Source organism: Gorilla gorilla, chromosome 9, assembly GCF_029281585.2.
Source record: "Gorilla gorilla gorilla isolate KB3781 chromosome 9, NHGRI_mGorGor1-v2.1_pri, whole genome shotgun sequence".
In the NCBI taxonomy this organism is placed as follows: Eukaryota; Metazoa; Chordata; class Mammalia; order Primates; family Hominidae; genus Gorilla; species Gorilla gorilla.
This window is the reverse complement of record NC_073233.2, coordinates 131,002,104-131,014,750: the sequence shown is the minus strand read 5'-3', so window position 1 is coordinate 131,014,750 and position 12,647 is coordinate 131,002,104. Positions and strand designations below refer to the sequence as shown.

The following is a 12,647-nucleotide window of genomic DNA, read 5'->3' as shown; positions in this document are numbered from 1 at the left end:
CCTTGGCCTCCCAAAGTGCTGGGATTACAGGCATGAGCCACTGCACCTGGTCATTTTGTTTTCTTTTAACATAGACTAGACAATATCAGAGCATACTGCACATATGCTCATGAAACTTATGTTTCAGTTATATATGTGTATGCTGTGTCATGAAGAAAAACGTGTTTCTTTTTTTTTTGACTGAAGTGCAGTGGCATGATCTCGGCTCACTGCAAACTTCGTCTCCTGGGCTCAAGCAATTCTCCTGCGTCAGCCACCTGAGTAGCTGGGACTACAGGCATGCGCCACCATGCCTGGCTAATTTTTGTAATTTTAGTAGAGATGGGGTTTCACCACGTTGGCCAGGCTCGTCTGGAACTCCTGGCTTCAAGTGATCTGCCTGCCTTGGCTTCCCAAAGTGCTGGGATTACAGGCATGAGCCCCGGGCCAGAAAAATGTATTTCTTAATGTGAGTCTGTTGAAAACAGTTTGAAAGTGCTTGCTGTACTGTTCTAGCAGTCCAAAGCAGCCTGATTCTACTTTGGACCACAGCTACTAAGATTCTTCAAATTCAAATATATATTTCAAGACGAAGGCATCTCTGGATGCTAACCCAAATACTAAAATAAACAAGCAGCTGGGCGCCATGGCTCACGCCTGGAATCCCAGCACTTTGGGAAGCTAAGGCAGGTGGATCACCTGAGGTCAGGAGTTCGAGACCAGCCTGACCAACATGGTAAAACTCCGTCTCTACTAAAAATACGAAATTAGCTGGTGTGGTGGTGTATGCCTGTAATCCTGGCTACTTGGGAGGCTGAGACAGGAGAATCGCTTGAACCCAGGAGGCGGAAGTTGCAATGAGTGGAGATTACACCACTGCACTCCAGCCTGGGCAACAAGAGTGAAACTCCATTTCAAAAATAAATAAATAAAATAAACAAGAAAGAAATTCCAAAGCTCTCAGGCCAAAAAGGTCACCCACCTCTCAAAGCCCACAAAACCCCAAAGTTCCTAAAAATTACCCAGTGCTTCACTGTCTTGTAGGTTTTGCCTCTCTCATTCTCCTAGAAAGTACAAACTGACTTCACTGTAGGTGATTATGCATCCGGGGGAAATATGGACAAATCAGAAAGAAAGAGAAACATTAATAGAGCACCTAGTAAGTGTTCCAAGCTTACCTGCCTTATCTCCAGGTGTAAGGCCCCCTTACTTTCAGTCTTTGAATGGAGACAAACTCTAGAGCTTCCAGTTTTTTCCTGTTGTGAACGCATTTCCTTCTTTTCCAACTATCCCAGCAATTTTGCATTACTAAGGCAGCTCTACCACCTGCCAAGAAACCTACCCTTCCAGCTGGGCATGGTGGCTCACACCTGTAATCCCAGCACTTTGGGAGGCCGAGGCAGGCAGATCACCTGAAGTCAGGAGTTCGAGACCAGCCTGACCAACGTGGAGAAACCCCGTCTCTTCTAAAAATACAAAATTAGCTGGGCCTGGTGGCACATGCCTGTAATCCCAGCTACTCAGGAGGCTGAGGCAGGAGAATCACTTGAACCCGGGAGGCGGAGGTTGTGGTGAGCCAAGATCATGCCATTGCACCCCAGCCTGGGCAAAAAGAGTGAAACTCTGTCTCAAAGAAAAAAAAAAAAAGAAACGAAACGAAACCTACCCTATGGAGTACAACAGGATGTGGGGCCAACAACACCCTACAAACATTTTTTTGTTTTGTTTTGTCTTGTTTTGAGGCAGAGTCTCACTCTGTCCCTAGGCTGGAGTGCAGTGGCATGATCTCGGCTCACTGGAACCTCTGCCTCCTGGGTTCCAGCGATTCTTCTGCCTGAGCCTCTTTAGTAGCTGGGACTACAGGTATATGCCACCACACCCAGCTAATTTTTGTATTTTTAGTAAAGACAGGGTTTCACCATATTGGCCAGGATGGTCTCAATCTCTTGACCTCGTGATCCACCCGCCTCGGCATCCCAAAGTACTGGGATTACAGGCATGAGCCACCGCACCCAGCCACAAATATTTATTTATTTCATTTTATTTTTTTGAGACAGAGTCTTGTTATGTTGCCCAGGCTGGAGTGCAGTGGCATAATCTCTACTCACTGCAATCTTTGCCTCCCAGGTTCAAGTGATTCTGCTGCCTCAGCCACCTGAGTAGCTGGGTTTACAAGTGCACACCACCACACCTAATTTTTTTTTCTTTCTTTTTTTTTTTGAGACCGAGTTTCGCTCTCGTTGCCCAGACTGCAGTGCAATGCCGTGATCTTGGCTCATCGCAACCTCCGCCTCCCGGGTTCAAGCAATTCTCCTGCCTCAGCCTCCCAAGTAGCTGGGATTATAGGCATGCGCCACCACGCCCAGCTAATTTTGTATTTTTAGTAGAGACGGGGTTTCACCATGTTGGTCAGGCTGGTCTTGAACTCCCAACCTCAGGTGATCTGTCCACCTCGGCCTCCCAAAGGACTGGGATTATAGGCGTGAGCCACCACGCCAGGCCACCTGTCTAATTTTTGTATTTTTTAGTAAAGACAGGGTTTCACCATGTTGGCCAGGCTGGTCTCAAACTCCTGACTTCAAGTCTGCTCGCCTTGGCGTCCCAAAATGCTGGGATTACAGTTGTGAGCCACCGCACCCGGTTACACTTTTTTCTTTTTTTAAATTTTATTTGTTGAGACAGGGTCTCACTCTGTCACCCAGGCTGGAGTGCAGTGGCGCAGTCTTGGCTCACTATAGCCTCAACCTCCTGGGCTCAAGCAAACCACCAGCCTTGGTCTCCCAAACTGCTTGGATTACAGGCGTGAACCACCGCGCATCTGGCCCCCACAAATATTTAGAACAAACAAGTACCACATCCAGGAGAAGGGCTGTGATCCTAGCTCTTCCCCATCTGTGCCTAAAGCACAGGGCTTTCCCTTGAGTGCTAGAACCCCATGGAATTATCTGCAAAATAATATGAGTTTTTTCTGGGTCAGAGTTCATAGGTTTTATCTGATTGAGAGAACCTTCTCAGGAAAGGCTCTGAAGAGCTGTGGAGCATCACGTGATCAAAGGCAGGGTTGAAGGCTTGAGTGAAACAATTTGGAACAGCTGCAGCTGAAATGTGCCTGGGAGACGCCCATATGCTTGCATGCCTTTTTTAGTGCCCTTCTGTGTATCTGGAATGCTCCCTCCAGGCCTTTTCTCCTTGCCTCTCAAAGCCTAGCTCAAATGCCACCAACTTGTCTGGGACACTCTCCTTGATACTATTTCAAATAAATCATTTCTTTTTCTCTGTTTAATAGTCTTTCCTTGTTAATCTCACTTGATTATAAACCACTTGAACCAAAGAAAAGATTTGCCAGGCGCAGTGGCTCACGCCTGTAATCCCAGCACTTTGGGAAGCCGAGGAGGGTGGATCACCTGAGGTCAGGACTTTGAGACCAGCCTGGCCAGAATGGTGAAACCCCATCTCTACTAAAATAAAAAATTAGGGCCAGGTGCAGTGGCTCACGCCTGTAATCCCAGCACTTTGGGAGGCTGAAGTAGGCAGATCATCTGAGGTCACGAGTTCAAGACCAGCCTGGCCAACATGGAGAAACCCCAGCTCTACTAAAAATACAAAAATGAGCAAGTCATGGTGGCATGCATCTGTAATCCCAGCTACTCAGGAGACTGAGGCAGAAGAATTGCTTGAACCCAGGAGACAGAGGTTGCAGTGAGCCAGGATCGCACCATTGTACTCCAGACTGGGCGACAAGAGTAAGACTCTATCTCAAAAAAAAACAAAAAAAAAACCAAAAAAAATTAGTCCAGCTTAGTGAAATAGGGCAAAGGAAGCAATCAGATATGCATTTATCTCATGTGTGCAGAGGGGTAACTGTGAGTTCTGTCTGTCCTTTGTCCACAAGCAGTCACCTTGTGGGCAAATTGTGCAGGAGTACTGTAAGCTTTTTTTTTTTTTTTTTTTTTTTTTATCTTTGTAGCTATCTTATTTCTTATTCAGGAATAGAATGGAAGGCAGGCCAGGCGTGGTGGCTCATGCCTGTAATCCCAGCACTTTGGGGGGCCAAGGAGGGTGGCCCCCTCTCACCTGAGGCCAAGAGTTCAAGACCAGCCTGGCCAACATGGCGAAACCCTGTCTCTACCAATAATACAAAAGTTAGCCGGGCATGGTGGTTACACCTGTAATCCCAGCTACTCAGGAGGCTGAGGCAGGAGAACTGCTTGAACCCAGGAAGCAGAGGTTACAGTGAGCCAAGATTGTGCCACTGCACTCCAGCCTGGGTGACAGAGCGAGACTGTCTCAAAAATAAATAAATAAATAAATAAAACCAAGGAAACAGTCCTGTCTCATAGAAGTCTCTCAAATACTTAAAAAAAAAAAAAAAAAAAAAAAAAAAAAGAATGGGAGGCAGGTTTGCCGACATCGTTCCAAGCTCGACCTTCCCTTTGGCTTCCCGAGGGGTCCCGAGGTTTCTTTTCCTTTCACAAGTCTATGCTTAATATATGCATAGCTCTACACTTGCACATTTTCCTCCTTTCCTTGACTTAGCTGTGTGAACTTCAGTATGTAAGTCAAACTTCAAATTCCTTACCTGTAAGATGGAGTGGTTCTGAGCACTTAATAATACTTTATAACTAAAAATGCTACACAAACATGAAGTGTTATTATTTTTGGAAGGAGAGGCAAGGCCTAGGTGCAAATGTACTGTATTTTTAACTTTTATTTAGAACAGAGGTCTCTTGGACTCTTAGCCCCAGGCTTGACTACTTTGTGCCACTGGGAGTACTCCCTTTCCTCTTCTTCACACCATCAGGAAAGGCAGGCTGAGAGTTACGCTGCTTGACTCTGCCTCGGTCTATCCCACAGGTGATCACTTACTCCAGTCGTCATGTCTACAATAACTTGACTGAGGAACAGAAGGGCCGAGTGGCCTTTGCTTCCAATTTCCTGGCAGGAGATGCCTCCTTGCAGATTGAACCTCTGAAGCCCAGTGATGAGGGCCGGTACACCTGTAAGGTTAAGAATTCAGGGCGCTACGTGTGGAGCCATGTCATCTTAAAAGTCTTAGGTAAGATAGGATGCCAAAGTGAATGTCTACAGCTTATTTCTAAGGTATCTAAGAGGGATAGCCATATGCATCACGGTGGTACAAAACATCATGTTCAGTACTTTGTATTACACATTCAGAGGTCACCTCATCCAGTTCCCTGGAAAGAAATGTGTATCTTCTGTATTATAGCCATAATAAAAAAGGAAAATATAAGAGCAATTTTCCATAGTTGTCCATTACAAAGCATATTCTCTAATATTTAAGTGGGATCTTCATATTTAAGTCTCTCAGATATGATTCAAATTCATTTCTGTTTTTTGACAGCAAGAGCTACCAAGTTCTACTTAATTGCTTCCAAATTAATACACTTCTGTATCAGTAAAACCATGCTCAACTTTCCCAAAATGTCCAATAATAATGTATCTTCTTTGAGAAGTAATGAGGCAGCCTCTGCCCCAAAAATTAAAACAGCACCACCAGAGTTGCGGGTATGTGTGCTTAGGGGATGGAGGTGGATGTTTTGCTGGGGGTAGTGTAAAGCAAGGCTAGTTGAATCCCCACTCAAAAGTTGACCAAAACGGATGGCTGGAGAAGCAACTCAATAGGACATAATTTTTCCATTGAATCTGGTGTTTGGGGATCTTTGAATCACTACACTTTTGCTTGTTGTTGCTGTTGCCAGTGAGACCATCCAAGCCCAAGTGTGAGTTGGAAGGAGAGCTGACAGAAGGAAGTGACCTGACTTTGCAGTGTGAGTCATCCTCTGGCACGGAGCCCATTGTGTATTACTGGCAGCGAATCCGAGAGAAAGAGGGAGAGGATGAACGTCTGCCTCCCAAATCTAGGATTGGTAAGTCATCTTCCTACCGATCTATTGAGCCAACAAAATAGTCCTCTATCCGTGAGCTCTAAATCAGCTTTCTCAGCAACTCACTATGTGACCTGAAATACCCTGCTGAACCTCCTGAACTGCCCTTTTTAAAATCCATTAACTAGAACATAAAATCTGTCTTTCCTTTCCTCAAATGACATGTAAAAGTAGTAAAAGAGATTGGAAGAAATGTACTACATAAATCCACTATATCTAAATATTATATTTAGTATCCCTTAAATGTTCACAATCTTTTGTAACTTTTGAGGATGTGCTACAACTTAAAAAAAATGTTTACCTTTCTTCTCATGTTCCCAAAGGATATATTTTCCATCATTTCATTCTTATCAAATAGTATTATGGAATCTCAGCTCAGTGATACAATAAAGTAAACAATAAATATAGATACCATCACTAAAGGGATTTACAGTCATTCTTTCTGCTTGTGCAGACTACAACCACCCTGGGCGAGTTCTGCTGCAGAATCTTACGATGTCCTACTCTGGACTGTACCAGTGCACAGCAGGCAACGAAGCTGGGAAGGAAAGCTGTGTGGTGCGAGTAACTGTACAGTGTAAGCATCCAAAGAGGTTTTAGTTTCATTTTTCTGTTTGTTTTTGCATTGTAGATCAATGTTAAGACATTCTAATCATAAGTAAGAGTAAGGTTAAGGTCAAAATCTTTATCTCCAGAAGGATATGGCTATCACCAAAATAAATTCAGTAGTTGCAAAGACCACTCAACAATTGACTGGCCAGGCACAGTGTCTCACACCTGTAATCCCAGCACTTTGGGAGGCCCAGGTGGGCAGATCAGTTGAGGTCAGGAGTTCGAGACCAGCCTGGCTAACATGGTGAAACCCCGTTTCTACTAAAATACAAAAATTAGCTGGGTGTGGTGGGCGCCTGTAATCTCAGCTACTCAGGAAGCTGAGGCAGGAAAATCTCCTGAACCTGGGAGGCGGAGGTTGCAGTGAGCCAAGATCACGCCACTGCACTCCAGTCTGGGTGACAGACTGAGACTCCCTCTCAAAACAAAAACAAAAAACAAAAAAAAAAAACAAAAAAAAAAAACCCAGCCCAGCGTGGCGGCTCATGCCTGTAATCCCAGCACTTCGGGAGGCCAAGGCAGGCAGATCACGAGGTCAGGAGTTCAAGACCAGCCTGACCAACATGGTGAAACACCATCTCTACTAAAAGACAAAAAATGAGCCAGGTGTGCTGATGCGTGCCTGTAATCCCAGCTACTCAGGAGGCTGAGGCAGGAGAATTGCTTTAACCTGAGACAAGGAGGTTGCAGTGAGCCGAGATGGTGCCATTGCACTCCAGCCTGGACAACAGGGCGAGACTCCAACTAAAAAAAACAAAAACACACCAGTTGACTCTGTATTTACAAACATGTGAATTAGCCAGCCCCCTAAAGAAATTCACGATATCCAGGAGAGTACTAAATAAACACCATTCCTAAAAACAAAAACAAAACCGTGCAGCTAGTTAGTTATATGCCACTACCATTCTAGGCAAGTAGATGAGATTTCTCCCCTCCACAGAGTGTTTGTGAGTGCGTATGTGCATGTGCTCATGCACACACACGTGTACATGTGTTATAATCAAGAATTCGATTTGCTTCAAGTACAGATGAGAGACAGTAGTAGGCGACTAAGAGCATCAGCCGTGGAGTCAGATAACTGCCTGGATTTCAATCACAGCTACCACTAACTCTGTAGTACCTTAGGCATATTTCCCAATCTATAAAGGAGAATAATAGTTAACTGTCTCATAGAGTTTTTCTTTTCTTCCTTTTTTTTTTTTTTTTCTGGACAGGGTCTTGCTCTGTCGCCCAGGCTGGAGTGCAGTGGTGCGATCTTGGCTTACTGTAGCCTCTGCCTCCCGGGTTCAAGCGACTCTCCTGCCTCAGCCTCCTGAGTAGCTGGAATTACAGGCACATGCCATCACACCTGGCTAATTTTTGTAGAGACAGGGTTTTGCCACATTGGCCAGGCTGGTCTCGAACTCCTGGACTTAGGCGATCCACCCTTCTTCACCTCCCAGAGTGCTGGGATTACCGGCGTGCGCAACGCCACCTGGCCTCTTAGAGTTTTTCTGAAAAGTTAGTAAATGAACACATTTACTTACAACTGCCTAGGAACAGGGCTTGACATACAGTGGGTGTTCAGTAACATTAGCTATTATTATTATTTCTCCTTAATCAATTTAGTAACTTCAGACTTTTGAACCAAATCCTATATCCACAAGCCATGTTTGCAGTGTTAAAATTTATTTGGTGCAATAAATAGTATGCCAGGCTTATAATCTAGAGATTGAGTCTTGAAAAAAGACAGGATAAACCAAGTTGAAAGATAAAAGGAAGCAGGGCATGGATATTAATCTTTGTTACATTGTCTCCATAACATCTTTGTTAAATTGTCTAATTTCTCAAATGCTCTTTGGACCACTTTTAACATTTTCCTAACCCCCACCCTGTTTTTTTGTTGTTGGTGGTTTTTTTTTGTTTTTTGTTTTTTTGAGACAGAGTCTCACTCTGTCACCCAGGCTGCAGTGCAATGGCGTGGTCTTGGCTCATTGCCACCTCCACCTCCCAGGTTCAAGCGATTCTCCCGCTTCAGCCTCCCGAGTAGCGAGTAGCTGGGACTACAGGCGCGTGCCACCACACCTGGCTAATTCTTGTATTTTTAGTAGTAGAGACGGGGTTTCACTATGTTGGCCAGGCTGGTCTCAAACTACTGACCTCGTGATCCGCCCACCTCGGCCTCCCAAAGTGCTGGTATCACAGGTGTGAGCCACCACACCCAGCGCCCCCTTATTAATAAGTTAAATGAAACGTTTAATTTGTCAGAATCAGTATTTTACTTTTTTCAAAGTTATACTTCAACATTCTGTGCCTATTTTGGTTTAGCTGTTTTCCCACTGATTTGAAAGAGTTCTTTATTATGTATTTATATATTCTACTTACAGAATTTGCACTCTGGTGGTTTTAAAAACATGTCCATGTAATTATTTGCTACTTGTCCCTTCAAGAGATATACCTTTGTCCAGGCGCAGTGGCTCACACCTGTAATCCCAACACTTTGGGAGGCCAAGGCGGGCAGATCACTTGAAGTTGGGAGTTCGAGACCAGCCTGACCAACAGGGTGAAACCCCATCTCTACTAAAAATAGAAAATTAGCTGGGCGTGGTGGCACATGCCCGTAATCCCAGCTACTTGGGAGGCCGAGGCAGGAGAATCACTTGAACCCGGGAGGTGGAAGTTGTAGTGAGCCTAGATTGTGCCACTGCACTCCAGCCTGGGCAACAAGAGCGAAACTCCGTCTCCAAAAAAAAAAAAAAAGTACACCTTCATTCTCCTCTTTTTGAGTGTGATCTGAACTTAGTGACTCACTCCTGATGAGTATAATACAGCAGAAGTGATGGTATGTTGCATCTGCAAAAGCACTGCAGTTTGCTTTCTTAGATGTTAGATCTCTTAGATCTCAGATCACTCAGATCCTCTCTCTCTTAGATCCCTCACTTTATGGGAAGCCAGCTGCTTTAAGAGCCTTATACAGAGGCCCATGTTTTATGTTTTATTTTAAGTGAGGAAACTGAGGCCTCCAGCCAACAGCCATGTGAATGAGCCATTTCAGAGGCAGATCATCCAACACCAGTCAAGCCTAGGAACAGGGCTTCACACATGGTGGGTGTTCAGTAACACTAGCTATTATTACTATTAACAGATTGCTGGATTTGACATCGAGCTACAAAGTCGCAGACTAATTCCTGGGGTCATCTGTTTAACTGGTGGATAAATTATTTCCATCTCTACTAGACAGAAGTCTACAAGTTGCCCTTACAGAGTTGTAAATTGCCAAGCTCTGTAGTTCTTTTGTCTATTTCCAAGTTTTGATAATTTTTCTTAAAAACACAACAGTCAGGCCGGGTGCAGTGGCTCATGCCTGTAATCCCAGCACTTTGGGAGGCTGAGGCGGGTGGATCACGAGGTCAGGAGTTTGAGACCAGCCTGGCCAGCATGGTGAAACCCCGTCTCTACTAAAAACACACAAAAAATTAGCTGGGCATGCCTGTAATCCCAGCTACTCGGGAGGCTAAGGTAGGAGAATCGCTTGACCCTGGGAGGTGGAGGTTGCAGTAAGCTGAGATCAGGCCACTGCACTCTAGCCTGGGTGACAGAGAGAGACTCCGTCTCAAAAACAAAACAAAACAAACAAAAAAAGTAACAGGCAGTTTTCAGGAAAAGAAATAAAAAATGGTCAATAAACATGAATAAAGAGGCCCCCAAAAAATCCTTTTTTCCCCACTAGGTTGAGAAAAAAAAAATCACCCTTTTAATTTTAAGCTATCAGTTTAGTAAATATAAAAACTGTAGAATCTATATTAGAAAGGTTATGAGGAAACAGGTGCTTTTACATTTTTGACTAACATATACATTACATATACATATAAATTTATCTATAGATAAATTTAGATTTATCTATAGATTTCTGAGGGGTAAATATATTAAAGTAAAACTTATACAAAGAAGAAGGATAAGTGTACAACTTGATAGATTTTCAAAAGTGAAGATAACTGTGTAACCAGTATCATGATTAAGAATCTGTTTCTGGCCAGGCACGGTGGCTCATGCCTGTAATCCCAGCACTCTGGGAGGCCAAGCTGGGTGCATCACCTGAGGTCAGGAGTTTGAGACCAGCCTGACCAACATGCCAAAACCCCAGCTCTACTAAAAATACAAAACTTGCTGGGCACAGTGACTCACGCCTGTAATCAGCACTTTGGGAGGCCGAGGCAGGTGGATCACGAGGTCAAGAGATCGAGACCATCCTGGCTAACATGGTGAAACCCCATCTCTACTAAAAATACAAAAAATTAGCTGGGCATGGTGGCAGGCACCTGTAGTCCCTGCTACTCGGGAGGCTGAGGCAGGAGAATGGCGTGAACCCGGGAGGCGGAGCTTGCAGTGAGCCGAGATCCTGCCACTGCACTCCAGCCTAGGCGACAGAGCAGGACTCTGTCTCAAAAACAAAAAAAAAAAAAAAAAAAAAACAAAAACAAAAAAATAAAACTTAGCTGGGCATGGTGGTGCACACCTGTAATCCCAGCTACTCGGGAGGCTGAGGTAGGAAAATCACTTGAACCTGGGAGACAGAAGTTGCAGTGAGCCGAGATTGTGCCACTGCACTCCAGCCTGGGCAACAGAGTGAGACTCTGGCTCAAAAAAAAGAACCTGTTTCTAACTCCTGCTACCTCTCCATAATCCAGGTTTCTAACTTTATGGATTACTTTTCCTGTCTCAAAACTTTAAATAAACAGAATCATTCCATTTTGTCTGGTTTCTTTAATTCCCCATTATATTTTTGAGACTCATCATTGTTGTTGCTTATAGCTAGAGTATGTCATTTTTCATTGTTTTATAGTATTTCATTATATAACTATACAATTAGTCATTCATTTTATTTCAGATGCAAAATTGCATTCCATTTTATCCAGTAATATTTCTGTGAATTTATCTTTTAGAGACATGCCCCAAGTGTCCAAATACATATGGAAAATAATGATTTTTTTTCTTTTTTTTTGAGACAGAGTTTCACTCTTGTTGCACAGGCTGGAGTGCAATAGTGCGATCTCGGCTCACTGCAACCTCCGCCTCCCAGGTTCAAGCACTTCTCCTGCCTCAGCCTCCTGAGGAGCTGGGATTACAGGCCCGCACACCACGCCCAGCTGATTTTTGCATTTTTAGTAGAGACGGGGTCTTACCATGTTGGCCAGGCTGGTCTCGAACTCCTGGCATCAAGTGATCCACCTGCCTCAGCTTCCCAAAGTGCAGAGATTACAGGCGTGAGCCACAGCACTGAGATATATTATTTTCCATTGTGAAAAATTGAAAGCGACCTAAATTTCCATTAACAGACAATCCATCTAGATTATGTGTCCTGGAGCTGGGGCAGTGGGGAAAACAGCATCCTCTATTTGAAATTACTCAGGTAAAATAACTCCATTCCTTTGAGACCTTAAATAAAAATATCCAAAGTCCAATTTCTTTAAAAAATAAAATTTTGGCTGGGCATGTGGCTCACACCTGTAACCCCAACACTTTGATGGAGGTGGGCGGATCACCTGAGGTCAGGAGTTTGAGACCAGCCTGACCAACATGGAGAAATCCCATCTCTACTAAAAATACAAAATTAGCCAGGAGTGGTGGCACATGCCTGTAATCCCAGCTACTCGGGAAGTTGAGGCAGGAGAATCGCTTGAACCCGGGAGGCAGAGGTTGCGGTAAGCCAAGATCGCACCATTGCATTCCAGCCTGGGCAACAAGAGCAAAACTCTGTCTTAAAAATAAATAAATAATTGTATCATTTTGTTTTTATTAGAATAAATAGGCTGGGTGCAGTGGCTCACGCCTGAAATCCCAGCACTTTGGGAGGCCAAGGTGGGGGTAGATCACCTGAGGTCAGGAGTTCGAAACCAGCCTGGCTGACATGGTGAAACCCTGTCTCTACTAAAAATACAATAATTAGCTGGCCATGGTGGTGCACGCCGGTAATCCCAGCTACTCAGGAAACTGAGGCAGGAGAATCACTTGAACCCGGGACGCGGAGGTTGCAGTGAGCTGAGATCGTGCCATTGCACTCCAGCCTGGGCAACAAGAGCAAAACTCCGTCTCAAAAAAAAAAAAAAAAGAATAGCAAATTCTGTTGATTAGACTTCCAAAATATAGGCAATATCCATGTACTTGTTTCTA

At 44.3% G+C, this 12,647-nt stretch overlaps 1 protein-coding gene across 1 annotated transcript in view; it reads left to right on the top strand.

Annotated features, from left to right (window-relative positions):
• CLMP (CXADR like membrane protein) overlaps positions 1–12,647 on the top strand; it is a 126,994-nt gene that overhangs the window by 107,265 nt on the left and 7,082 nt on the right. Inside the window, exons 3-5 of the mRNA XM_019035875.4 lie at positions 4,834–5,035; positions 5,700–5,867; positions 6,340–6,462. Of these exons, the coding sequence (XP_018891420.3) occupies positions 4,834–5,035; positions 5,700–5,867; positions 6,340–6,462 (493 nt within the window). The remainder of the gene's footprint in view (positions 1–4,833; positions 5,036–5,699; positions 5,868–6,339; positions 6,463–12,647) is intronic.